We start from the raw sequence: 26,748 nt of genomic DNA, 5'->3' as shown, positions 1-26,748 counted from the left end.
TTTCTCCCAGGTACAGAGTTTTCTGCTTAAATACAGGATGGGATGTTCCTCCCTGTTTACTTCTTGAGACAACACTCCCAACCCAACCTCAGAGGCATCTGTCTGGGCTGCAAATTCATTACTGAAATCAGGTGCGATCAGGACCTGCTGCTTACACAGGACAAGCTTCAACTCTTGGAACAGCATCTCAGTTTCAGATGACCACTTGGCCATTGACATCTTCATGCTTTTAAGAAGGTCAGTCAGGGGTGCAGATGTCATGGTGAAATTCTGGATACATGGCCGATAGTACCCCACATCTCCCAGAAACGCCTGAACCTGCTTCTTGGAGACTAGTTGCAGCTAATTTTGGATTGCCTCCAGCTTATTCACTTGCTGATTTATTTCACCCCTTCCAATGATATAGCCCAAGTATTTTCTGTCTTCTTTCCCCATGGCACAGTCCTTTGGGTTTATGGTAAACCCTGCCTTCCTCAGCGTATCCAGTATTGCCTAGAACCTCTGCATGTGACATCCCCAGTCCAGGCTGAAGATCACAATGTCATCCAGGTAAGCTGCAGTGTATTTTTTGTGAGAGGCTAGGATCCAGTCCATGGCCCTCTGGAAGGTTTCTGGGGTTCCCTATAGACCTATCGGCATCCTGGTATACTGAAAGCACCTATTAGGTGTAGAGAAGGTCATCTTTTTCTTGGCACTTGGGGACAGGAAAATTTGCCAATATCCTTTTGTTAGGCCCAGGGTGGTGATGTATCTGGCTGACTCTAGCCTCTCAATGAGTTCATTGACCCGGGCATTGGATAGGAGTCGAATTTGGACACCTTATTTAGCCTTCTGTAGTTCTAACAGAAATGCCACTCTACATCCGGCTGTGGTACAAGGACTGTCACACTGGGTGAGGAAGGAGTAAGGGCACAACAGCGGGGAAAGGGAGGAGGGAACCCACACACTAGGGACGTAGGGAGTGGAGACCCTTAGGCAAATCTAAAATCACCCTGTCTTCCCTAAACATCCCTATATAGGTTCTGCACTTATCGCTAAACAGGAACATAATCCCTTCCTGACCCTAGGGATAAGCCCTGGTTAGGGAGAGGATAGGGTAGGCACCAGTCAGTCCCCAATACAACTAAATACAGAGAGGGTAGACAAACGAGGGGAACACAGCTTCAAAAGACCACCAAGATGTCATGCCAGCAATCCTCCAAGAGTCTTCTGAGAAGGCACTAACTTACTGTAAGAACTTCCAGCTAAACAGATACATGTAAGAGCTAAGACTAGCAACATACTGCAAACATGGAATGACTATAAACCTTCAGTAAAGGTGTCTAATCAGCAGCAAATGGTGGATGTAACCATTGGGTCCTAAAGGGAGAGGGATGTCACTCCACAACAGAGATTCAAAAATCAAGAAGGTGCTTGAGCTAATTGCAATGACTTTTTACTGCCGGATCCAGGATGACTGTCAGTCATCCCTAACACACCTGTGACAAGAATAATGGGGCTGGATCAGCCACACTTTGACTCCTTGATGACTCCCAGTATTCAACATTCTCCTCATCTCCTTCTCAATAACTACGCTGCAGTCTTTGTGGATTTCATATGGCTTTTGATTTTGATTCACCCACGTTCTTGTAAACCTCTCCACCAGGCTGTCCGTCTGTGGATGGTACACTGATGTCTTACGTTGTGGAATCTAGAGAGCCTTTGGACACAAAAGGAGTTCTTTCTTCTGTCAGATTCTCCTTTGGCATGCCCGTTCAGGAGAAAATATGGACTAGCTCATGGCCTATAATTCTGGCAGAGGAGTTTCTCAGTGGTACCACCTCTGGATACCATTTGGCATAGTCCATCGCCACTAAAATGTATTGGTGCCTGAGGGACTTAACTACAACAAGGTCAAATGGGACCTCTATAACGGGCAATGGCACTAGGGGACTGTGGAAGTGGGATACAGGTTCAGCTGGCTGATAGGTAGGGCAGGAATAGCAGAAAAAAACAACGTCTCGGTGACACCCACGCCTGTAGAACCTCTGAAGGACCCACTCTTGAGTGTTATCTACTCCCAGATGCCCATCCAAGTCATAAGAATGGGTCAGATCTAATACCCTATGCCTATAGGGACCCGTTACCAGCAACTGCTATATCACTTCACCTCTCGGCTTATTGACCTGATAAAGCAGCTCCTCATTTAAACTTAAATATGGAAACTTGGTGCCAGCACCTGCCTCTTGAGCAACCACATTTATCACAGCCACATTGTCAAATGGACTTTTTAATGTAAGATCCTGCATTTGATCAGTCCCCAAATTTCCCCCTGAAACACCCAACTAAGGAATCTTGGCCTCATTGTTCATCGTCTCATCCTCATGACCAGCAAGGACATAAAAGGGAGCTCATCCACCTATGACTGTGAATGGGGATTCGTCATGGTTGAGCCAGCTCCTGTCTGAGTCACTTGGTACCCCCGCCTTTCACCATAAGTCCCAGAACCAGCTAATGTCCCGTCCTATTATAACCAGGTGTAACAGATCCTTAACCACTCTGACCTCATGGGACTCAGCCCCATAGTTAATGTTTATAGTCCTTGGTGTCCCCATAAACACAACGGACACCCCCATTTTTTCTGTGAATCAACTGGTGGAGTATGGCCCTTACCAGAGTCAATAAACTCTCCAAGTTCAAGAGTCCTGACACCAGTGCCTCATTTATTGTTACAGGTACTGACTGCGGCCCCTCCCCAGCCTGATAGACTACACTGCAGGCGGGATAGGCATAGTATGAACAGCATCTCCCTAAGCTGCTGTCCATATGCTCAGAAGACATAGGACAACAAGCAGCTATGTGTCCAGGACTATTACATCTCCAGCAGAGCAAGTCTTCACCAGCGGCCTTTGGCAACCCCAGAGTAACCCCTTTGGATCTCAGACTCTCCCTGTTGTGGCTCCACCACCCCTTTTCTGATATTCAGGATTCTTCTGAGTACCCCAGTACGGTGAGACAACACCACTCTGACTATTAGGGACCTGTCGACCACCTGGTACCTTTCCACAAAGCCAATCTAGTTGTCTACTTTCTGGACGTCTTCCTACACATCCCAGGTCTGCACCTGCTTAGGAAAGGAGTGGACAAATCTGTCCATAACAACTCGCTCGTCAATCCGAGCTGGAGCGGAGGACTCTGGCTGGAACCATTTCTGTACAAGATGCAGTGCAACGAACATTTGGAACATTTTTCACCATAATACGCCCAGTGGTGAATCCTTTGTGCTCTGAATGACATAGTCACTCCCGCATGTGCCAAAATTTCCATTTTTGATAATGCATACTCCTGTGCACCCTGTAATTGCAGGTTATAACAAGCCTTTTGAGGCTTACCAATAAGATAGGGGGCCAGCACTTCCACCCACTCCTCTGGGGGCACTTTCTACCACTCTGCTACCCATTCAAAAACAGTCAAAAATGCCCCCACATCATCCCCTGGGGTCATCTTTTCCATGGCTCCTCTTACCGCTTTCAGAGCATGTCATCACCAGGAGTTAGGGGAGGGCCTGACAGTCTCCCACGAATGGCCTCTGCGAAGAGTTTCATCTGCCATGCAAGCACCTCCTGTTGCTATGCTGCTGCTTATGGAGCTGCTGCACTAACAATTTATTTGTTTCCTGTTGCGCCAGTTGCTGCTGCTGCTGTTGCACCTGCTGCTGCTGTTGGACCTGGACCAAGTGTTTGATCAGCTTCTCCATGCTGTCTGTTGTCATTTCCTGGCTTATGGCCACCTTCATGCAGGACACGCAGTTTGTTCACAGCCGCTATACATGTTCCTGGAATTTTGCGTGCATTTGAAACACCAACTGAGGTAGATCGACTCACTCGACTGCATATGAAGGAAGACTCGGGAACGCCGTCTCTTTAAACCTCTCACTATTATTTTAAGGGTACTGGATAAACTGGTGGAGAGGTGGCAAAAACAAACAAGGCCTCTCTGGTCTAAGGAAAAAGCAAAACAATGCAAGGCACAGTCCTTGTTATTGCAGAGATCTATCCACTCAGGAAAAAATCACATGCATTGGTTCAGCCTTCCTTATGAGAACAAACAGCCTTGGAGTTCCTATCTCCAGGTCTACACCTAGAGACTCACAAGGCTGGCTATTTATATCCCACACCCACCTCACCCTGAGGTGCAGATATGGTGAACAACCTTCCACCCGCTGTATAGTTGTTCACAAAAACCCAGAAAATGGCTGATGAACCCCTCTCCATACAGAGTGTGCTGGAGCAAATTTCTAGATTTCAAATCACTGAAGCTCATAGCCTCAGGGTAACATATCTCCACTCCAGGACTTTGACATTGTCACAAACTGTTTAGACACATTAGGGTTCTCCAAATGGGACTTGATTCCAGCAACTTTTGCATTCAAAAAGTCAGAAGGCGCTTCTTCTCTTCCGAGCCCTGCGGTACACCCAAACAGTCATTTTCACCCACATATGGGGTATCGACGCACTCAAGAGAAATTGCCCAACAAAATTTCCCCTGTTCCCCTTGTGAAAATAAAAAAATGGGGCTAAAATAACTTTTTTGTGGGAAAATTTAGATTTTTTTATTTTCACAGCTTAACGTTATAAAGTTCTGTGAAGAACCTGGGGGTTCAAAATGTTCACTACACATCTAGATACATTCCTTGAGTGGTCTAGTTTCCAAAATGTCACCACTTGCAGTGAGTTTTAACTGTTTAGGCACATCAAGAGCTCTCCAAGTGCGACATGGCATCCACAAATGATTCCAGACAATTTTGCATTCAAAAAGTCAAACGCTGCTCCTTCCCTTCCAAGCTCTGCCATGCGCCAAAATAGCACTTTTCCCCACATATGGGGTATCAGCGTGCTCCGAAGAAATTGCACAACAATTTTTGGGGTCCATTTTCTTCTGTTACTCTTGTGAAAATAAAACAAATGGGGCTAAAAGAACATTTTTGTGTAAAAAATTAGATTTTTTTGTTTTCACGGCACAACGTTACAAATTTCTGTGAAGCACCTGGGGGTTCAAGGTGTTCACCACACATCTAGATAAGTACCTTGAGGGATCTAGTTTCTAAAAGGAGGTTACTTGTGTGAGTTTCCACTGATTAGCCACACCAGGCGCTCTCCAAAAGGGACATGGCATCCACTTTCAATTCCAGACAATTTTGCGTTCAAATTGTTAAATAACCTCACTAACATGCTCATTCCAGCCCTAACCCATCTCTTCAACCTATCACTATCTTCTGGTACCATCCCCTCTGCCTTCAAACATGCCACCATCACACCCATCCTCAAAAAAGCTAACCTTGACTACTATGCCCAGCTATCGCCCCATATCACTCCTCCTGTTTGCTTCCAAACTCCTTGAGCAGCATGTCCATGCTCAACTATCCTCCCACCACTCATCTAACTCTCTCCTTGACAACCTCCAATCTGGCTTCCGCCCCCACCACTCCACCGAAACTGCTCTGACCAAAATTACTAATGACTTGCTCACAGCCAAAGCTAACAGACAGTTTTCTATCCTCCTCCCTCTCGACCTGTCCTCTGCTTTCGACACAGTCGACCACTGCATACTGCTACAGATTCTTTCTTCCCTTGGCATCAAAGGCCTTGCCCTGTCCTGGATTGCCTCATATCTTTCCGACCACACATTTAGCATTTCCCACTCCCACACTACCTCCTCATCCCGCCCTCTCTCTGTTGGAGTCCCCCAAGGCTCTGTCCTAGGGCCCCTACTTTTTTCCATCTATACCCTTGGCCTAGGACAACTCATAAAGTCCAATGGCTTCCAGTACCACCTGTACGCGGACGACACACAGATCTACCTCTTTGGCCCAGATGTCACCTCTCTGCTGTCCAGAATCCCGGAGTGTCTATCAGCCATATCCTCCTTCTTCAACTCTCGCTTCCTAAAACTCAATGTAGACAAAACCAAACTCATAATCTTTCCCCATCTCACGTATCCCCCCTACCTCATCTATCTATTATGTTAAATGGCATCACGCTCTCTCCCGCGCCTGAAATCCGCTGCTTCGAATTAACTCTCGACTCTGCCCTTTCCTTCAAACTGCACGTCCAAACTCTTGCCACCTCCTGTCGCCTCCAACTCAAAAATATTGCCAGAATCTGTCCCTTCCTCACCCCACAATCTACTAAAACTCTTGTACATGCCCTCATCATCTCCCGCCTCGATTACTGCAATAGTCTGTCCTCAACTCTGCTGCCCGGCTGATCCACCTCTCTCCTTGCTACTCCCCTGCTTCTCCCCTCTGTAAATCCCTCCACTGGCTCCCATTTCCCCAACGAATCCAGTTCAAACTACTAACACTGATCTACAAAGCCATCCACAGCCTGTCCCCTCCCTATATCTCTGAACTAATCTCCCACTATCTTCCCTCACATAATCTTCGATCTTCCCAAGACCTTCTACTCCCCTCCACACTTATTTGTTCCTCACACAACCGCCTCCAAGATTTCTCCCGAATATCCCCCATCCTCTGGAATTCCACGCCTCAATACGTCCGACTATCCACCACCCTCAGATGCTTGAGACAGAACCTGAAAACCCATCTCTTCAGGAAAGCCTACAGCCTGCAATAACCATTCTGCCACCTCACCACCACCCAAACTGCCGCCTCACCAATGACCTGAGCTGCAGCCTTACCAACTACCCGAGCTGCCGTATCACCACTGTCAGAGCTGCCGCATCACCACCGCCAGAGCTGCCGCGTTACCACCACCAGAGCTGCCGCATCACCACCACCAGAGCTGCCACGTTACCACCATCAGAGCTGCCACATCACTACCGCCAGAGCTGCCGCATCAACATCACCAGAACTGCCGCCTCACCACCACCAGAGCTGCCGCACCCCCAACTTTCTGTTTCTTCCCCATTATTCTGTAGAATGTAGGTCTGCAAGGACAGGGTCCTCTCCCCTCTGTACTGGTTTGTCATTGTAAATTTGTTTACTGTAAATGATATCTATAACCCTGTACGTAACCCCTTTTCTCATGCATTGCACCATGGAATTAATGGTGCTATATAAATAAATAATAATAATGATAATAATAATGTGCTTCTTACCACTCTAATCCCCTGGCAATTCAGCACCACCTACAGTCTCTAATCAAGACTGATGACATCCCATCAATTCAGTTACCTAACCACTGGAACCACTGACTGGCTGCAGTGTTAGATGACTGATGACCATGACTAAAGGTACCGTCACATTAAGCGACGCTGCAGCGATATAGACAACGATGCCGATCGCTGCAGCGTCGCTGTTTCATCGTTGTGTGGTCGCTGGAGAGCTATCACACAGACAGCTCTCCAGCGACCAACGATGCCGAAGTCCCCGGGTAACCAGGGTAAACATCGGGTTACTAAGCGCAGGGCCGCGCTTAGTAACCCGATGTTTACCCTGGTTACCAGTGTAAATGCAAAATAAAACAAACAGTACATACTTACATTTCGGTGCCTGTCGCGTCCCCCGGCGTCCGCTTCCCTGCACTGTGTAAGCGCCGGCCCTAAAGCACAGCGGTGATGTCACCGCTGTGCTTTGCTTTACGGCCGGCACTGACACATTCAGTGCAGGAAGCTCTGAGCAGCAGCGCGGACGCCGGGGGACGTGACAGACAGCAGAAGGTGAGTATGTAGTGTTTTTTTTTTTACTTTTACAATGGTAACCAGGGTAAATATCGGGTTACCAAGCGCGGCCCTGCGCTTAGTAACCCGATATTTACCCTGGTTACCATTGTAAAACATTGCTGGCATCGTTGCTTTTGCTGTCAAACACAACGATACACGCCGATCTGACGACCAAATAAAGTTCTGGCCTTCTAGCTCCGACCAACGATATCACAGCAGGATCCAGATCGCTGCTGCGTGTCAAACTCAACGATATCGCTATACAGGACGCTGCAACGTCACGGATCGCTATCGTTATCGTTGGAAAGTTGGTCAGTGTGAAGGTACCTTTACCCTACCTCCAATCAGTTAATTGAATAGAAATAATATCATTACCCCAAGTCCTGTAGAGATCACCAAGCAGGAGCACTGAAGGGGCAGGAGTTATATGGTTATGTAGGATGAAAAAAGATCTAGGTCCATCAAGGTAAACCTTTCTCCACCAATTAGACATTTTTTAATTAAATTATCTATAACCCACAAAGCTATGTGTACTGAGGAAATCATCTGACCCTCTTTTACAAGCTGTTATATTGTCTGCCATTACTACCTCTTGTGGTAAGGAATTCAATAGTCTGACTGCTCTAACCATAAAGAATCGTTCCTATTTAGCTGCCGGAATCACCTTTTTTTCCACCTGTAATGAGTGCCCTCTTGTCCATTGTATGACCCTTGGATTGTAGTGACTTTTTTATTGATCATTTTCTCTTGATAATAATGTGAAACAAAACCCATTTGTAACAGGATAAACTGTGCAAATACTATAGAAACACATAAAAATAGTTATACTGATTTCTGCACATAAAATAGCACTTTGAGGCCTTGGAAATGTCAGATATTCATCTCGAGTTTGTTCTGTTGTGAAAAGGACATCAGATAAAAGGATTTAATTACCAGATAGAGAGATATGTGCATACAGCTGTAATAAATAAAAGTCTGCACATAATGCAAATGGGATTTGTTTAAATATATTAAATAGCAAAAAAAACATTATAATTGAAAAAAACACGCTAACAAATATATTTGGGGGGTTATAACATCTCATGTTCTGCTTAGTGACTGTTTCACAATGATAATAAAAGTAACACGTTGGCTCTCGAATTATTTTGACAATAAAATGTAACAAAATCAAAAGAAACTAATCCTAAGGATGCAGGAAGAATATTCAAACATCAATTAAACAAAATTACAAATATTTTATAATCGCATAGGAACCATTAAACCTCCATTTTGCTCACAACTCTACAATTTATTGCCATTTTTGCTAACATAACAAAAGTAAAAAATAATATAAAAATAATGTATTCTTTCATTTTTCATTTTCTCTGTCCCCTGGCACTCCGTGTCATCTTCCTGGAAAAAATGGCGGGCACTTGCTCGGTGCTCCTACCAAGATCTGCTGGCCGGTACTTAGCAACAATAGGGAATTTTTCCTATTGGTTCCTTTTGATCACTGTGATAGACCCTATAACAATGATCAAAAGAAAAAAATAGTCAAATAGTCAAATCCCCTTTTGTCACAACCTTAGTTAAAAATTATAAAAAAATTTCCATTCTTTGCCGTTAGGATAGGGGTTAGGGTTGGAGTTGGGGCTAGTATTAAAATAGGGATTAGGATTGGGGTATGGTTGTGTTAGGATTAGGGTTGGGGTTAGGGTTGTATTAGGTTTGGAGTTAGATGTGAGGTTTTTCAAAAGTAAAAAAAAATATGACGATATTATTCCTAGTATTGAGCGCAAGTGCTCGCTATTTGAGTTTACGCTGGGTGCTTGGGTATATACGCATGGAGTATCGCAGTTCCCCGCATGTTTTTTAGTGTCTAACACCTGCAAAACATGCAGGTCACCATTGATATTTGGTGCATACCCGAGCTCAACACTAACGATGATGTATTCAATATGATGACCTAATGTTATCAAATTCTATGTCGTACCTGTGGGTTCAAAATGCTCATTATACCCGTGAATAAAATCCTTGAGGGGTGTGGTTTCCAAGATGAGGTCACTTTTGGGGAGTTTCCATTGATTAGGCACATCAGGAGCTTTCCAAACGTGACATGGCGTATATTCTTTATTTCAGCCAATTTTATGTTCAAAAAGTCAAACGATGCTCCTTCCTTTCCAAGCCCTGCCATACACCAAAAGAGCAGGTTTCCTCCACAAATGGGGAATCTGCGTACTCAGTAGGAATTGAAAAACACATTGTATTGTTCATTTTCTCTTCTTATCCTTGTTAAAATAAAAAAAAGTTTTGGTCTAAAGTAAATTTTTTGTGAAAAAAGTTGAATGTTCATTTTTCCCTTCCACATTACTTCAATTCTAGTGAAGCAACTGAAGGGTTAAAAAGCTTCTTGAATTTGGTTTTGAACAACTTGAGCGGTGCAGTTTTTAAATTGGTGTCACTTTTGGGTATTTTGTTTCAAATAGACCCCTCAAAGTCTCTTCAAATGTAATGTGGTCTGTAAAAAATGGTTTTGTAAATTCTAACTTCCTAACAAAAAAAATGCTTCCAGAATTGTGCCTATGTAAAGTAGACATGTTATTTATGAACTATTTTATGTGAGATAACGCTCTAATATAAGGGCACAAAAATATAAAGTTTGAAAATTACCAGATTTCTGTTTTTTTTCATAAATAAACGCAGGTCATATTGAATAAATAATACAACTATCATGAAGTACAATATCGTATTTTCTGCTTTGTAAGATGCACTTTTATTTCTCCCAAATTGGGGGGGAAATGGGCGTGCGTCTTACCGGAGGGTCACCGGAGGGGCAATGCAGCGGGCCAGGAGCTGGGGGTAGCAGCATGGTTTTCTCCGGTGTTTGGGAGGCACAGTGCAGGGTGGCGCCATTGCACTTCTGGTACCCGGAGTCTCCGGCTTCCGGAATAAGTGCCTTTGCATACCACACAGAACTTCAAGAAAATGTCAGCCAAACCAGCGCATGCGCAAATGGAGCTCTCGGTCACTGAGCTCTCGATCTGCACATGTGCTGCAGTAGTTGTCAACAAATACTAGCTGGCAGCAGGTGTGAATTTTGGGCTACGCTGCACACGGAGCCCTAAAGCAGAGGAGAGAAAGAAGCATAATTCTACTCCTCCTCTGCAGGGATAGATATTGATTGGTAGAGGGAACTGTTGCTGAGCAGCCTCCACCAATCAAATATCTGTCCCTGCATTATTTACACTAGTCCGAGATCCTTGGGAGAGGTGTGCACATATTGAAGGGAAGCACAACCCCCATCATCCTTCAGAATATACTATACCAATATGTGTATTCTGAGAGAGGATGTGGGTTGTAGCCATATTGGGTGTAACAGATCCCCCATAACTGCATCATCCACAGATCCTCCCAATAATTGTGTACCTTGCAAATCCCCATAACAGTGTTTCATCCGCAGATCCCCATAACAGTGTGACATTCGCAGATCCTCCCATAAGTGTGTACCCTGCAGATCCCCCATAACAGTGTGTCACCACAGATCCCCCATAACAGTGCATCATCTGCAAGTTTTTTGCACACTATTTGGCTCAAAATATTTTTTTTTCTTATTTTCCTCCTCTAAAATCTAGGTGCGTCTTATAATCAGGTGCGTCTTATGAAGCGAAAAATTTGGTATGTCACAAAAAATAGTCTCAGAATCAATGGGATCCAGTGTTATAACCACATAAAGTGACACTGGTCAGAATTGGAAAATTTGGCTTGGTCATTAAAGGGTTAGTTGCCTATTCTACAATGCATTTTTAATTGTAGACATACAGATCTTATTATATCTTTGTTTTTACTATTACAATAAAAATGAACAACCAGGGAGTGTTTGGCTTCATTTATCAAAACTATCTAATAAAATTGTTTTTGGCATCCAATAATGCAACATTAGTTTTTCAAGAAGAACTGAATTAATTAAATCTGAACTCTGATTGCTTTCAGCAAAAAAAGCAGTTTGAGTATTTTCACACATTGCATTTTTGCCATGTTTTTCTTTATGTTTTTGCTTTAAAAAAGGCAACACTTTACTATCCCAGCAAAGTGAATGACAGTTCTTTAATTTCCTACATGTTGCTTATTTTTTCTTAGCGGATTTCAAACAGTTTAATATCTGCAATAGGACTATTCATTCAGCGTTTTTGCATCATTTATCATCCATTCTAATGAATGGGAAAAAAGTGCAGCAAAAATGCACACAAAAAGGCAGCAAAAATGTGGTAAAATTACACATTTTTTATGCTTAGAATTGAGAGTCCTCAGTGGTTGATACAACCACTGAGGACTCTCAATTCTAAACATTTTTCTATCTACTGGCTAACACGGTACCAAGATATATATCTTTCCTGTAACATTTTTTATGCAGCATTTTTCCTACCAAGAGACATGTTTTTGATGCAAAAATATCTGCAGTAGAGATGGGCAGACACCTGGATGTTCGGGTCTGGTGGATTCGGACGAACAGTTACAAAAAGTTTGGGTTCAGGTACCAGAACAGTACCTAGACCTGAACCCAAACCCGGACCCCATGCACTTGAATAGGGGGCCTGAGCATCCAGTTTGTGCCACGCTGTCATGTGTATGACAGCACGACAAACACAGCTTCTAATCGGCGGTAAAATCATCACCGCCAGTCAGACAGCTGTGGTTCCCACACTGTCAAAAGGCAGCCAGAGCGCGCCACTGTGATTGGAGGTATAAAATTTACCTCCAGTCACTGGTGTCATTTCATGGGGCTACTGCTCACATCAGCCGACGCCTGCAGCCGCTAACAACAGCGAGAGCAGGAGAGACTGATGGGAGTATTCATCAGCCGGCGCCTGTAAATAAATAATTTTTAAAAAAGCTGGTATGGATTCACCTGTATTTCTAATAACCAGCCAGGCAAAGCTCATAGTATTGTTGCTTTTTTATTTTTGTTTCATTACAGGAGATGAGAAATTCAGTGGAATTAGGCATTAGGTGAGTATAACTGTGTTTGTTATTTTTAAATACAAATGGAAAACTGTGTTTTGTTTTATTTCCAATAAATGACTTTATTCTGGCTGTGTCTTTATCTGCAATATAACTATGGGATTATAGACGTCTCTCCATTACTAAGCCGTGGACTTGATGTCACCTGTAAATACAAAAGTGACATCAACCCCATAAATATGAATCCCACCTGCCACCGCTACAGGCAAGTGGGAAGACCTGGGCAAAGCATCAGAAATCGTGCATCTAATAGATGTGCCTTTTCTGGGCGACTGTGGGCTGCTATTTTTAGGCGGGGGGGCAATATCTATAGTCCCTTACAAGACCCAAGCTTTGCTTTAGCAAGGCTGCTTGTCAAAAATGGGGGGACCCCCACAACATTTTTTTTAATTATTTACAGTGGGTACGGATTCATACCCCTTTACATTTTTCAATCTTTGTTTCATTGCAGCCATTTAGTAAATTCAAAAATGTAATTTTTTTTCTCATTAATGTACAATAATTCTGCACACAGTGTATAGACAGATGTGTGTTTTCCAAATCAAATCCCATCAGTTTAATCAAACACAGCTGGACTCCAATGAAGGAGTAGAACCATCTCAAGGAGGATCACCAGGAAATGGACAGCATATGACTTAAATATGAGCATCTGAGCAAAGGGACTGAATACTTATGACCATGTGATATTTCAGTTTTTCTTTTTTAATAAATTTCCAAAAATTACTACATTACTGTTTTTTTCAGTCAAGATGGGGTGCAGAGTGCACATTAATGAGAAAAAAATGAACTTTTTGAATTTACCAAATGGCTGCAATGAAACAGAGTGAAAACTTTAAAGCGGTCTGAATACTTTCCCTACCCATTGTATTTAAATAATTTAAAAAATCAGAGTGAGGATGCCTCTATTCTTGATAATCAGCCTTGCTAATGCTGAGAGGTGAGGGTTGCCTTTGTTGGTTATCAAAAATACAGGGAAACCCACATCATTTTTTTTATTATTATTTATTTACAGCACAGGTGGCAGCTGATGAATACTATCATCAACAGCTCCTATTCTCGCTGTTATTAACGGCAGCAGGCGTTGACTGATGGGAGCAGAAGTCCCATCAGCTGACACAGTGACCTGAAATTAACTTTACACCTTCGATCATAGCTGCGGGCTCGCACTGTCTGACAAGCATCTGTTGTTCGGGGGGGCCAAGCATGAACAGTAACATGGACTTCCAGGTGCAGTCTGTGTTCAGTGTCCATGCTCGAACAGTAGGGGCCGAACTTTACTGTATGGGTTCACCCATCTGCTGTAAATATTTAGCATGTGCACATACCCTTTGTCTATAAGACACTTTTCAAAATGTCCCAATTTGCTCTACATCATATTAAAGAGGACTTTTCACCAAATTTTTCATATTGAATTAGACAGTGTCAAGTCCAAGTGGGTGTTTTCAGAGTTTTCACTGGGGCGTTGACTTCTTCTCCTTGTATGATGCTTACCATTCAAAACCAGGCATCAATACTTAAAGGAAAAAAGAACATGCTCCCACCATAGCTTAGAGCAGATTTCTCAGGGTGTGAGATATAATGATATAAGCGCTATGTCCAGCTATCGCCCCATATCTTTGCTCCCATTTGCATCCAAACTCCTTGAGCATCACTTCCATGCTGAACTTTCCTCTCACTTTGCATCTAACTCTCTCTTCGACAACCTACAATCTGGCTTCCATCCCCACCATTCCACTGAGACTACCCTGACCAAAATTACTAAAGACTTACTTACAGCCAAAGCTAACAGACAATGCTCTATACTCCTCCTTCTAGACCTGTCCTCTGCCTTCGTCACAGTTGACCACTGCCTCCTACTACAGATCCTCTTTTCCTTTGGGGTCAAAGACCTTGCCTTATCTTGGATCTCCTCATAGCTTACCAACCGCACATTTAGCGTTTCCTACTCCCATACTACCTATTCATCTCGCCACCTCTCTGTTGGTGTCCCTCAAGGCTCTGTCCTTGCGCCCTTACTCTTCTCAATCTATACACTCAGCCTCATAAGGTCCTATGGCTTTCAGTACCATCTACATGCTGATGACACTCAGATCTACCTTTCTGGCCCAGATGTTACCTCTCTGCTCTCCAGAATTCCAGAGTGTTTATCAGCCATATCCTCCTTCTTCTACTCTCGCTTCCTCAAGCTCAATGTGGACAAATCTGAACTAATTATCTTTCCTCCATCTCGCATATCTTCCCTACCTGATATATCTATCAAAATAAATGAAATCACACTTTCCCCTGTCCCCAAAATCCGCTGCCTCAGAGTAACCCTGGATTCTGCCCTGTCCTTCAAACCGCACATCCAAGCTCTCGCCACCTCCTGTCGCCTCTAGCTCAAAAATATTTCCAGAATCCATCCTTTACTCAACCCTCACTCTACCAAAATGCTTGTGCATGCCCTAATCATATCCCGCCTCGACTACTGCAACATCCTCCTCTGTGGCCTACCTTCTAACACTCTCGCACCCCTCCAGTCCGTTCTTAACTCTGCTGCCTGACTAATTAATCTCTCTCCTCGCTACACTCCTGCAAATCCCTTCACTGGCTCCCAATTTCCCAGCGTATCCAGTTTAAATTACTAACACTGACCTACAAAGCCATCCATAATCTTTCTCCTCCGTATATTTCCAAACTAATCTCTCAATATCTTCCCTCACGTAATCTCCGGTCCTCCCAAGACCTCCTTCTCTCCTCCATGCTCATTCGCTCCTCACCCAATCACCTCCAAGACTTCTCCCGAGTATCCCCCATCCTCTGGAATTCTGTGTCCCAACACGTCCGGTTTTCCACCACATTTGGATCCTTCAAAAGAAACCTGAAAACCCACCTCTTTAAAGAAGCTTACAACCTGTAATGACCAAACGGCCACCTCAACACCATCGGAGCTACTGCAACCCTCGACCTACTGTCTCTATCCCCATAATCATGTAGAATGTAAGCCCGTAAGGGCAGGGTCTTCTTCCCTCTGTATCAGTCTGTCATTGTTAGTTTTGTTTACTGTAAGTGATATTTGTATTTTGATGTAACCCCTTCTCATGTACAGCACCATGAAATTAATGGTGCTATATAAATAAATAATAATATTAATAATATAGCTCTGGTCATAGTCTAACCTCCTGCATGAGTAAGTGTGGGGTGTAGGGAAGGGGTGGTGCAGCTGAGCTTAGCTATTCAATTCATTAGGTGTCAAATACTTTGACTTCTAATATCTCTGCAACGCAATTTAAAAAAAATGTATTTAGCGTTGCAGTCATTAATACATCCTTTGGCTATTTCAACATGAAAAATTTGGTGCAAGGTTCTTTTTGCTACTTGATATTTCTTGATATTTATATAGGTAACTGTCAGCTTTATGTAAGCAGTCAAATACTCCTGCGTTTAATAATACATAAGTAGAGTTCCATCCCAGGATCAGGCAACAGAGAGAACTTATTTTGAGGAATAGGAGGATGGTTTTCTGCACTGCTGGTGGAGTTCCACTGATGAATCAGGACACCCAAAATGGATCAATATGTTGTTTTTTATTTTCTACTCTTTTCGAAGTTATCCAACTTCCTCTTCAGGAAATAACCATGGTAAAAAGATTTTTACTTTGGTTATTTTCTGAAGAAGTTTTAATTTTTGTGTTTTTTTGTCCTTAAATAAGAGAGTCATGTTACACAAAATAGTTAATATATAACATTTCCCACATGTCTACTTTACATCAGCACAATTTTGGAAACATAATTGTTTTTTGTTATGAAGTTATAAGGGTTAAAAGTTAATCAGAAAGTTCTAATTTTTCCCAGAAAATTTACAAAACTATTTTTTTTAGGGACTACCTCACATTTGAAGTGACTTTAAGGGGTCAATATGACAGAAAATACCCAAAAGTGACACCATTCTAAAGACTGCACCCATCAAGGTGCTCAAAACCACATTAAAAAAAGTTTATTAACCCTTCAAGTGCTTCACGAGAACTAAAGCAATATGGAAGGAAAAAAATAACATTTAACTTTTTTCACAAAAAATGTACTTTAGACCAAACTTCTTTATTTTCACAAGCGGATCAGGAGAAAATAGACCACAAATTTTGTTGTTCAATTTCTCTTAAGTATGCCAACACCCCATATGTGGGGGAAATCCACTGTTTAGGTGCATGGCAGGGCTCAGAAGGGAGGGAGTACCGTTTGACTTTTTGAAAGCAAAATTGGCTGGAATCGATGGCGGGCACCATGTTGCGTTTGGAGAGTCCCTGATGTGCCTAAACAGTGGAAACGCCCCAATTCTAACTCCAACCCTAACACAGCCCTAAACCTAACCCTAACCCCAACACACTCCATACCCTAACCACAACCCTAACCCTAACCACAGCCTCAACACAACCCTAACCCCAACACAACCCTAACCCCAACAGAACCATAACCCCAACCCTAACCCAACACAATCTTAACCCCCAACACAACCCTAACCCCAACCCTAACCCTAACCTCAACCCTAACTGCAAAGAATGGAAAAAAAATTAAAAAAATATTTTATTATTCTTACCTAACTAAGAGGGTAACAAAGGGGAGATTTGATTTACTATTGTTATATTTTGACCACTGTGATAGGCTCTATCACAGTGATGAAAATGAACCAATAGGAAAAATCTCCTATTGTTGCCGGGTACTGGTCAGCAGATCTCGGGGGGTGCACTGCGTATGCACCCACCATTTTCTTCCAGGAAGATGACGTGGAGGGCCGGGAGACAGAGCAGGAGGATCCAGAGATTGCAGAGGTATCGGGGCCTCAGGGGACCTCATTTCTCTCTCCTCTGGTATGCTAGATCATATCAAAGGAGAGAGAAATGAATGGAAAACTGGACTTTTTATCGCAATTAATCAGTGAATAACATAGATCATGTGATAGGGGGCGGTAAAAACTGACTCGAATCATGTTCTCCGGTGCCTCGGCTACCCCCAGTAGCTGAGACCCCGGAGATTTTCCAAAGTGCTATAACACTTATTTCTCAGCACCCTGAAAAAGCGGTGCTGAGGAATAAGGCCCCTTAAATGACACTTTAAAAGGTGTATCTGTGGCCGTTAAAGGGATCATTTTGTAGCACATCAAAGTGAAATTTTGGGGATTCAGTTTACATTAATCCAGTGAAATGGTGGCTTGAATTCCTTTTGCTGGATTCTTTTGTGGCCTGGGAAGGGTTTTAAAAAACACACACACACATTATAGACACCTGTCCTAGGCTCTCACCTGACTGCAGCCTTTGGCACCGTTCAGCTCGCCGGTCCTCTGAGCATGTATTTGGCTCTTCTAACATTGAAATCATGTAGTCATGTGGGAGGAATGAGTGATGCACATCTATGACATCAATGAAAGGCATCATTCCTCATGTGAACGTGTGGGCTTCAGCTCCAGAAAAAATGAAGTACCGCACAGAGGACCGGAAAGCTAAACAGCAACGAAAACGGTACAATGAGTCAGGTGAGCATCTAAGACTGGTGGTGATTATAAGGTTTTTTTTTTTTTTAACACCTTCCTTCCCATCCACTTATTGTGCTTTGGAATCTAGAAAGACCTCAGATCAAAATCAACATATTTTTAAGTCAACTGGAACACTTTTGATTAAGACCAAATGTTATCCAAACTTAATTGAATATGGTGGTTGATTCGAGCAAATCAGCTGAAAGTGAATTTTGAGAAATTCAGTCATTCCTAGTTTTGATGTTCCACTCAGTATATTAGCCTGGACAATGTATCTAACAGATAGTCAAAGGCCTCTTTATATCCAACTGTACTGCCTGATACATAAATGACACATTGTTTTGTAATAAGCAGATACATAATTGTGCTCTGTTTGTTGCTACATGCTGAGAGTGGTTCTTTACAGGCACAAGAAGTCTATTGTTGGCACTTCACTAACTCTGTTTTTCTGATTTATGTAGGAGGAATATCAAGATTATGATCCCGAAGCATGAATATTGCAAGCAAGTGTCAAACACACGGAATATTCAATGGATCATTATACATTCCAATGTCCCGAGTCCTCGATTTTTATTTTTTATTTTCAACTGTAAATGGAAGTCTTCCATCAGCAAATAAATTACTAACCTTACAGGTTGAGGTCAGCAATGGGTGGCTATTTTGTGCTATGGATGTCGTGGCTTCAAATAATGAAAAAAGAAACAAAAACACCTAAGTGTCTATTAATGTCTGACTTTCTACTTGTAATATTGCCTGTTTTTCAGTGGTTTTGTATTGTTCTATTTCTTACACTTTTGTATGTTTCGTATGTTGATACTGTCTTCTGTAACACAATATTGTGAGATCTGTCTCTAAGTATCTAGTATTTCTGACTGTAAGCATGATCTATGCACCAAACTGTTTTACAAACCCAATATGTGTTTTAATGGTTTACAGTGATATTTAACAATGCTGCCTTTTACAGACAATACAGTTTACTTAAAAGGAATCTTTTAGCAGGATTTTGCTGAGCTCAGCATAATGTAGGATCAGAAACCCTGATAACAAAGATGTGTCATTTATTACGCTGTGTCTTGTAGTTTCAATACAATCAGTGTTTTATTAACAGATATTATAAAAAGAGGACTAGGTGTCACGTGCAGGCCAGTCAGGCTGATATGTGTAACTCCACCCTCACCACTGATTGGCAGTTTGCTGACAATGTACAGTGTACACAAGAAGCTACCAATCAGGGGTGAGGGCTGGGTTATACACAGCTCAGCTATCGGACCTTTGCTACAGTACAGAGCAAATGTTTGGCCACACCATCTCATTTAAAGATTTTTCTGTATTTTCATGAGTATGAAAATTGTAAATTCACACTGAAGGCATCAAAACTATGAATTAACACATGTGGAATTATATACTTAACAAAACTGTGAAACAACTGAAATTATGTCTTATATTCTAGGTTCTTCAAAGTAGCCACCTTTTGCTTTGATGACTGCTTTGCACACTCTTGGCATTCTCTTTATGAGCTTCAAGAGGTAGTCACCGGAAATGGTGTTCCAACAATCTTGAAGGAGTTCCCATAGATGCTTAGCACTTGTTGGCCCTTTTGCCTTCACTCTGCGGTCCAGCTCACCCCAAACCATCTCGATTGGGTTCAGGTCTGGTGACTGTGGAGGCCAGGTCATCTGGCGTAGCACCCCATCACTCTCCTTCTTAGTCAAATATCCCTTACACAGCCTGGAGGTGTGTTTGGGGTCATTGTCCTGTTGAAAAATAAATTATGGTCCAACAAAACGCAAACCAGATGGAATAGCACGTCGCTGCAAGATGCTATGATAGCCATGCTGGTTCAGTATGCCTTCAATTTTGAATAAATCCCCAACAGGGTCACCAGAAAAGCACCCCCACACCATTACACCTCCTCCTCCATGCTTCACGGTGGGAACCAGGCATGTAGAGTCCATCCGTTAACCTTTTCTGCGTCGCACAAAGACACGGTGGTTGGAACCAAAGATCTCAAATTTGGACTCATCAGACCAAAGCACAGATTTCCACTGGTCTAATGTCCATTCCTTGTGTTCTTTAACCCAAACAAGTCTCTTCTGCTTGTTGCCTGTCCTTAGCAGTGGTTTCCTAGCAGCTATTTTACCATGAAGGCCTGCTGCACAAAGTCTCCTCTTAACAGTTGTTGTAGAGATGCGTCTGCTGCGAGAACTCTGTGTGGCATTGACCTGGTCTCTAATCTGAGCTGCTGTTAACCTGCAATTTCTGAGGCTGGTGACTCAGATAAACCTATCCTCAGAAGCAGAGGTGACTCTTGGTCTACCGTTCCTGGGGCGGTCCTCATGTGAGCCAGGTTCTTTGTAGCGCTTTATGGTTTTTGCAACTGCACTTGGGGACACTTTCAAAGTTTTCCCAATTTTTCAGACTGACTGACCTTAATTTCTTAAAGTAATGATGGCCACTCGTTTTCCTTTACTAAGCTGTTTTTTTCTTGCCATAATACATATTCTAACAGTCTATTCAGTAGGACTCTCAGCTGTGTATCCACCAGACTTCTGCACAACACAACTGATGGTCCCCACCCCATTTATAAGGCAAGAAATCCCACTTATTAAACCTGACAGGGCACACCTGTGAAGTGAAAACCATTCCCGGAGACTACCTCTTGACGCTCATCAAGAGAATGTCAAGAGTGTGCAAAGCAGTCATCAAAGCTAAAGGTGGCTACTTTGATGAACCTAGAATATAAGACATATTATTAGTTGTTTCACACTTTTTTGTTAAGTATATAACTCCACATGTGTTTATTCATAGTTTTGATGCCTTCAGTGTGCATTTGCAATTTTCATAGTCATGAAAATACAGAAAAATCTTTAAATGAGAAGGTGGGTCCAAACTTTTGCTCTCTACTGTATATCTGCAGCAGAGAAAGCACGGATTCTATCAAAATTGCAACAAGCAATCCAGTAAGGGATGCCTTGCTGGAATCAAGCACTTTGCCCATACATCGTGCAGCTCTCAGTTCGATAGAAAAAACCTGCTGACAGATTTCCTTTAAAAAATAAACTATTTAAGTTCCCTATTAAACCAGTGAACTTAGCACAAAGGTTCATTTGTGGGCATGCATGATTGAAAATACTATTATTCTAAAATATGTGAGTAAAATATTTTTGATGCATCAATAACGTTGCTTAACCATATAGACTTGTACACATTTTAGACATTTTAGATTTGGCTCAATATGTTTACTGTATATTTGTGCTATAGTTTATAAAAAGAAAGCACAACAATCCTTCTATTTTTATGAAATTACACTTACCGCATACTCCCTGAATGATTCATCCATATTTAATGCTGTATGGCAACCTAAGCTGTCATCTAAAGGAAATTAAAGTCCCTACCGACACGGTTAAAATATGATCCTAACATACATGAGGCAATGCAAGGGAGAAACAGAAGTAGAACAGTTTTCTTTACTTGTGAACATTTTTACATTTTTCAAGTTTTCAGTGTAAATATTTAATATGATGCTACTATATTACACAGTATGACATGTACAGTAGGCTCAGATCAATACATACATAAAGCACAATTGCAGCCTCTAGAAGTAGACTATTCTCTTGTTCCTACATATCGGAACCACAAACACACATAAGTCTGCACCTCTTTGACTAGAAAAGTATACACTGTATAGTAATGAAAAAAAATAATAACACCAGAGGATTGCAGTAGTTTAAAAAATGTAAAAACGTGCAAAGAATTTTTTGCGAATCAATATATCAAAGTTCAGCTTCTGATTAAATCAAAGTTCCCCACACAGATGAGTACAATAATTTAAAGGAGTAAGTAAAGCAAATCATCAAAAATATGAATATGAATACAATCCCTTCAAATAAAATAATGCTGCATCGAAGGAATGCAAAGACTTTAAAGCAGAAGCTACAATCTATAATCTCACAATGTGATACAATACCCAGATGGCATTGTAGGAATAGCAAAAAAAAAAGTATTTGTGAATTTGTAATGATTCTTTTTTTTTCTTTTCTTTTACTTTTTTGTTATTGGGCTTTATGGCTTAATACAATGTTTTGACAGGGATCACAAACATATTGTGTGCTAATTTGATTTCCACCTTCCTGCAATGTGTTAGATTTGTCCACGTGGAGGCCTCTGTCTTACCCAGTGTTTCAGGTATAATAATATTGTGTGCATGTGGCCACATATTTGATTTACAAATATTAAAGAGGACATTGTACTTTTGCTGCCATTTTTATTGCTTAAGTGTATATAAATAAAAATATTCCAGTATTTGATCTATTTAGCTCCCGTGCACATAAGGGCTCACTCAGACGATCGTACACATCGGTCAGACCATGGGCCTCTAAAGCACGGACTGTCTGTGGGACTCCCAACCCGAGCATGACAGCTTCATGTTTTTCTAGGAGGCTGTCCTGCTTGAGTTGGAAGAGCCACAGCCAGTTCAAATCTGTAGTTCTGTTTCATCCTCAATCATCCAGAAATGTCTGTAGGTTAGCATATGAAAACCTGAAATGATCTGAAAAGTGGCCAATTCTTACTCAAATTTTATTCATACTACTCCCCTGAAAAATTCTATTTTTTCTTTTTAAAAATCTACCATGTGGTCCCAGAGATACAAACCTTTTAATTTAGGGTTATTTTTATGGTATTTCTCAATGGGGTATGGCTCACAGGATAATTATGCAAAGTAGCCAATAGTAACACCCCCAGAGAATTTTGGGTGCTGAGCCCCCTTTGAAAAGAACATAAAAATTAACACTAAATATAAAGACCCGTCTCTTTTAACAGAATGGTGGATTTAAAAAAATAAAATAGTGCAATACACAGGGGAGCAGTTGAAATAAACTAAGAGCAAAAAGTGATCACTTTTGACCCGATGTCATGTCCTCTTTTATACATGACTGAAGGACGAGGCTACTACTTTCTATGTAGCCTGTAATCATGGAGACACAGGCTTTTTCTGGAGCAAGATACCCAAAAATATATGATATTTTTTTTAAATAAATAAGCCCAATTAGATGGATTAGTAAAATATTGTGAAGACAAGTATGTTTTGAAAAATCATGTATGGATATAGGAAATATGGACACCATATTGAGGCCTTGAATCTAGGAACATCCATTCTAAAAAAAACCTAGTTAATAATACATAGTAACCAAGCAGCAATCTGAGGTTGTTGAATGTCTAGAATATCAATATTTTTCTAATGCCAAATGGAGAAACAGATCTATCTGCATTGTGGTGCTTTAAGTGATGGCTCACCCATGCTGATTTAAACTGTTGATCAGACTGCATACAAGCTCAGCAGTTCTCTTTTCTCCAAATAATATTTTTTTACCATAATTATTTTTTTTTAACTCCAAACCATCAAAAAATCTAATTGTAAGTCCCTTTGTGAAATTATCCATTTTGCAATTTTTTAAATTAAATATCCATTTTATAGTTGCCAACCAGAACATTTGGGACTTTTTTAATTTGTGGGAAAATAGAATATTTATTTTTTGGTCTATACAGAATAATATAAATAATGCTGCAATGTCATATCAAACTGTTATGAAAATATAGAATACAATTAAAGCAGACCTGTAAACTTAATGGAAAAACTCCTGCCAAATGTTATCATGCTGTACAGTCATTGTAATTTAACAAGAAATAAATGTCACCAGTGTGATCCTACAGTTTTGTTGTAATTTCTTAATGATGTTATTGGCAAATACTGTATGAATAGGTGAAAAAAGTACAACAAAGCCAATAACAATTGGACTTTATAATTTGGTTTGCATTGCTTATCACAAAAACTTGTACATAATCAATAACATATTATACAGTTCTATTAGTTGTATTAATTAGACTGGCAGAAGTTAGGAAGAAATGATCTATTCTAAATTAACACCCCCCAAAAAAACAAAACCTGAACACTTTCCTACTGGACATGTTTGTTATTAAAGCTCACCCTCAGGGTAGGGACACACGACCGTTTTCTTCATATCTGAGAAAAATGGTCCGATTATTCTGATCAGACTCTGATCAGAGTCTAGTATCAGTTTTTCTCAAGCGTGGAGAAAAAAAAAAGGTTCCCAATCTTCTACATGCTGTCAGTCCGTGAAAATCGGACCGCACTCGTATGTCATCCAAATGAGGTCTGCTTTTTTTCACGGACAATAATCTTGCATTGACAATTTTTTCATCCATTTTTTCCAATTTTATTTCTAATATTGTACTAAAATAGTATTGTCATTTATGTATTTTCCCAGATACTTTGTAAACAGCTAATGTATGGTGACTGATGAGTGAATCAGCTGAAATTCGAATTCGGTAGATCCCTCTAGTTGGGACAAGAAATTCAATTCATATTGAAATTACTCAATGAAACCAAGAGTTCCATGCATTTACCTTTGGCGCCTTGTGCACGACAACCTCTTTGGCTCTTCTGGCACTGAGTGGGGCCTCTTATGTTGTGCGTGTTGCCCTTGGGTAATGCACATTCTTACATTATGATGCACATCGCGACATCAAAGGCCTATTCATCGCATGAAGTTCAGGAGCTAGAAGAATCAAAGAGGACGTCACGTGCATGCTACCGTAGTGAGTTGTGTAGGACAAATAATTGGGGCTCGAGTGGTAAAATAAGATTTTGACGGGCAATAGGGGTGTCTCTCTTGTTTCTAATATCCCCCAAGTGTTCTCCAATCCTAACTCTAAGCTACCTGCTGGTCTTACCAACATAATCTAGGGGGCAGGAGCATGTGGCCTTGTAGACAACCCCCACTGACCTACAGTTACAATGAGGCACTTAGAAAGGATAGAGCTACTCTCCTTAGGAAAAGGGATGACCCCAGGGATACCCGTGACTTGGTTAGACTCATAGGGACCTATGATAGTCAATCGGATAGGGTATATCAAATCTTGAAGAATCACTGACGGTTGTGTAGAAAAAAGATGCGGCCGCACTCTCCGGTCTTGGAAACAGGTAACTTTATTATGCAAACATACCTTCACGGCACGGGGGTGTATTTACAAGAATGAAGAGGTGCAGGCAGAACGACAGCCGTTTCGCACCCGTATGGCGCTTCAACGGGTTCTAAGGGTGGACGGACGTGACGGCTTAAGAAGTGTATGTAACCACACCCCCCCCTCCCTATGATGCACCTCCGTCCAACCACGGTACTAAAAATCGTTTAAAAACAAACTGAATTAAAAACAATTACATTCTATAAGCACAGTTGAACATATATACATCACTACAGGCAAATATTACAGATTGCTAATTGTTATTCTACCCAGCCTGAATTAGGGCCCTATAGTGCACTCAGATTGCGCTATTCGCCTGATTGTTGCTCAATGGGGAAAACAGGTTAATTAACCCTCCCCAGTTCACATGTTCCACTTCTATTCATATATTTATTTATTTTAAGGCAGTACAGTTTGCTGTCAGAACTACCCGGTTTTTATACTATGTTGCGCTTATGGTCTAGGGTATTGTAATATACAGGTATAGCGTGGGTATCTAGGACGGTATTATTTTACATCTGACATCGTTGGTATAGGGATGCAGAATTTTATAAGAAGATGGACGAGTTTGTCGTTTAGTCCTGCGGGACCAGTGGCTCCATTCTGCATAATCCATGACGCCTCTTTTCTTAGTAATAGATTATGATGGTCCCCTCCTCTCTTAGGGACTCTTACTTGTTCTATTCCAGCAAATGACAATACTTCGGGGTTCCCATTATGTGCATCCAAGATATGTTTGATTAATCTTGGTACCCCCTTGCCAGTTCTAACTGATCTCTGATGTTCGCTGAAACGTACATATAAACGTCTAATTGTTTTGCCTATGTAGTACCTGCCACAGGGGCACAGCACTACATAGACCACATGTTTGGTTTGGCACGTAATAAACTGTTTCACGGTATGCTTGATGGAACCAATACATAATGTCTTGTCAATGGCATGATATTTACAGTAAGAGCAATGCCCACACCGATGGTTCCCGGAGGGGGTGCACCGTTCTAACCAATTACTGGTTTTTTCCTCACTGACCCGGTTACGTACTAGTATATCCCTAACTCTAGTGCTCCTTTTGTTGGAGATTAAGGGACCTTTCGCTAACATCTCACTCAATTCCCCGTCCCCATCTAATAGGTGCCAGTTATTCCGGATTGCGGCCCTGATATGTCGGTCCATAGGGCCGTATTGGAAACAAAAGGTGAATCTTTTGCCTATGCGGCTAGATCTATCTCTACTTTCCCCTTGTAGGTTCTTATTCATTTTTCTCCGTGCCTCCTGCCACAGATAGTCTGGATAGCCCCTTTGTTGGATCCTGTGTTCTAGATCTCCTAACTGGCTTACCAAGCCCTCCTGTGTATTATTAGCCCTCTTGGTTCTAACTATCTGGCCATATGGTAAAGCCCGTTTAGTGTGACCGGGATGATAACTATCGTAATGCATAAGGGAATTGGTGGATATCGATTTCCTATAGAGTGAAGTATGTACTTCTCCTTCTTCTATCCGTACGGACACATCTAGGAAGTCTAATTGTGCCCCCCCAAA

General features: G+C 41.7%; 1 protein-coding gene across 2 annotated transcripts in view; it reads left to right on the top strand.

The window, feature by feature from the left end:
- SNCA (synuclein alpha) overlaps positions 1–23,193 on the top strand; it is a 215,365-nt gene extending 192,172 nt beyond the window's left edge. For both annotated transcript variants that reach the window (XM_077277198.1, XM_077277187.1), the window contains exon 6: positions 18,627–23,193. In XM_077277198.1, the coding sequence (XP_077133313.1) occupies positions 18,627–18,659 (33 nt within the window). In that variant the 3' untranslated portion in view covers positions 18,660–23,193. The remainder of the gene's footprint in view (positions 1–18,626) is intronic.
- Positions 23,194–26,748: the final 3,555 nt, after the last annotated feature.

Source organism: Ranitomeya variabilis, chromosome 1 (genome assembly GCF_051348905.1).
Source record: "Ranitomeya variabilis isolate aRanVar5 chromosome 1, aRanVar5.hap1, whole genome shotgun sequence".
Classification (NCBI taxonomy): domain Eukaryota; kingdom Metazoa; phylum Chordata; class Amphibia; order Anura; family Dendrobatidae; genus Ranitomeya; species Ranitomeya variabilis.
This window is presented reverse-complemented; position numbering and strand designations above follow the sequence as displayed.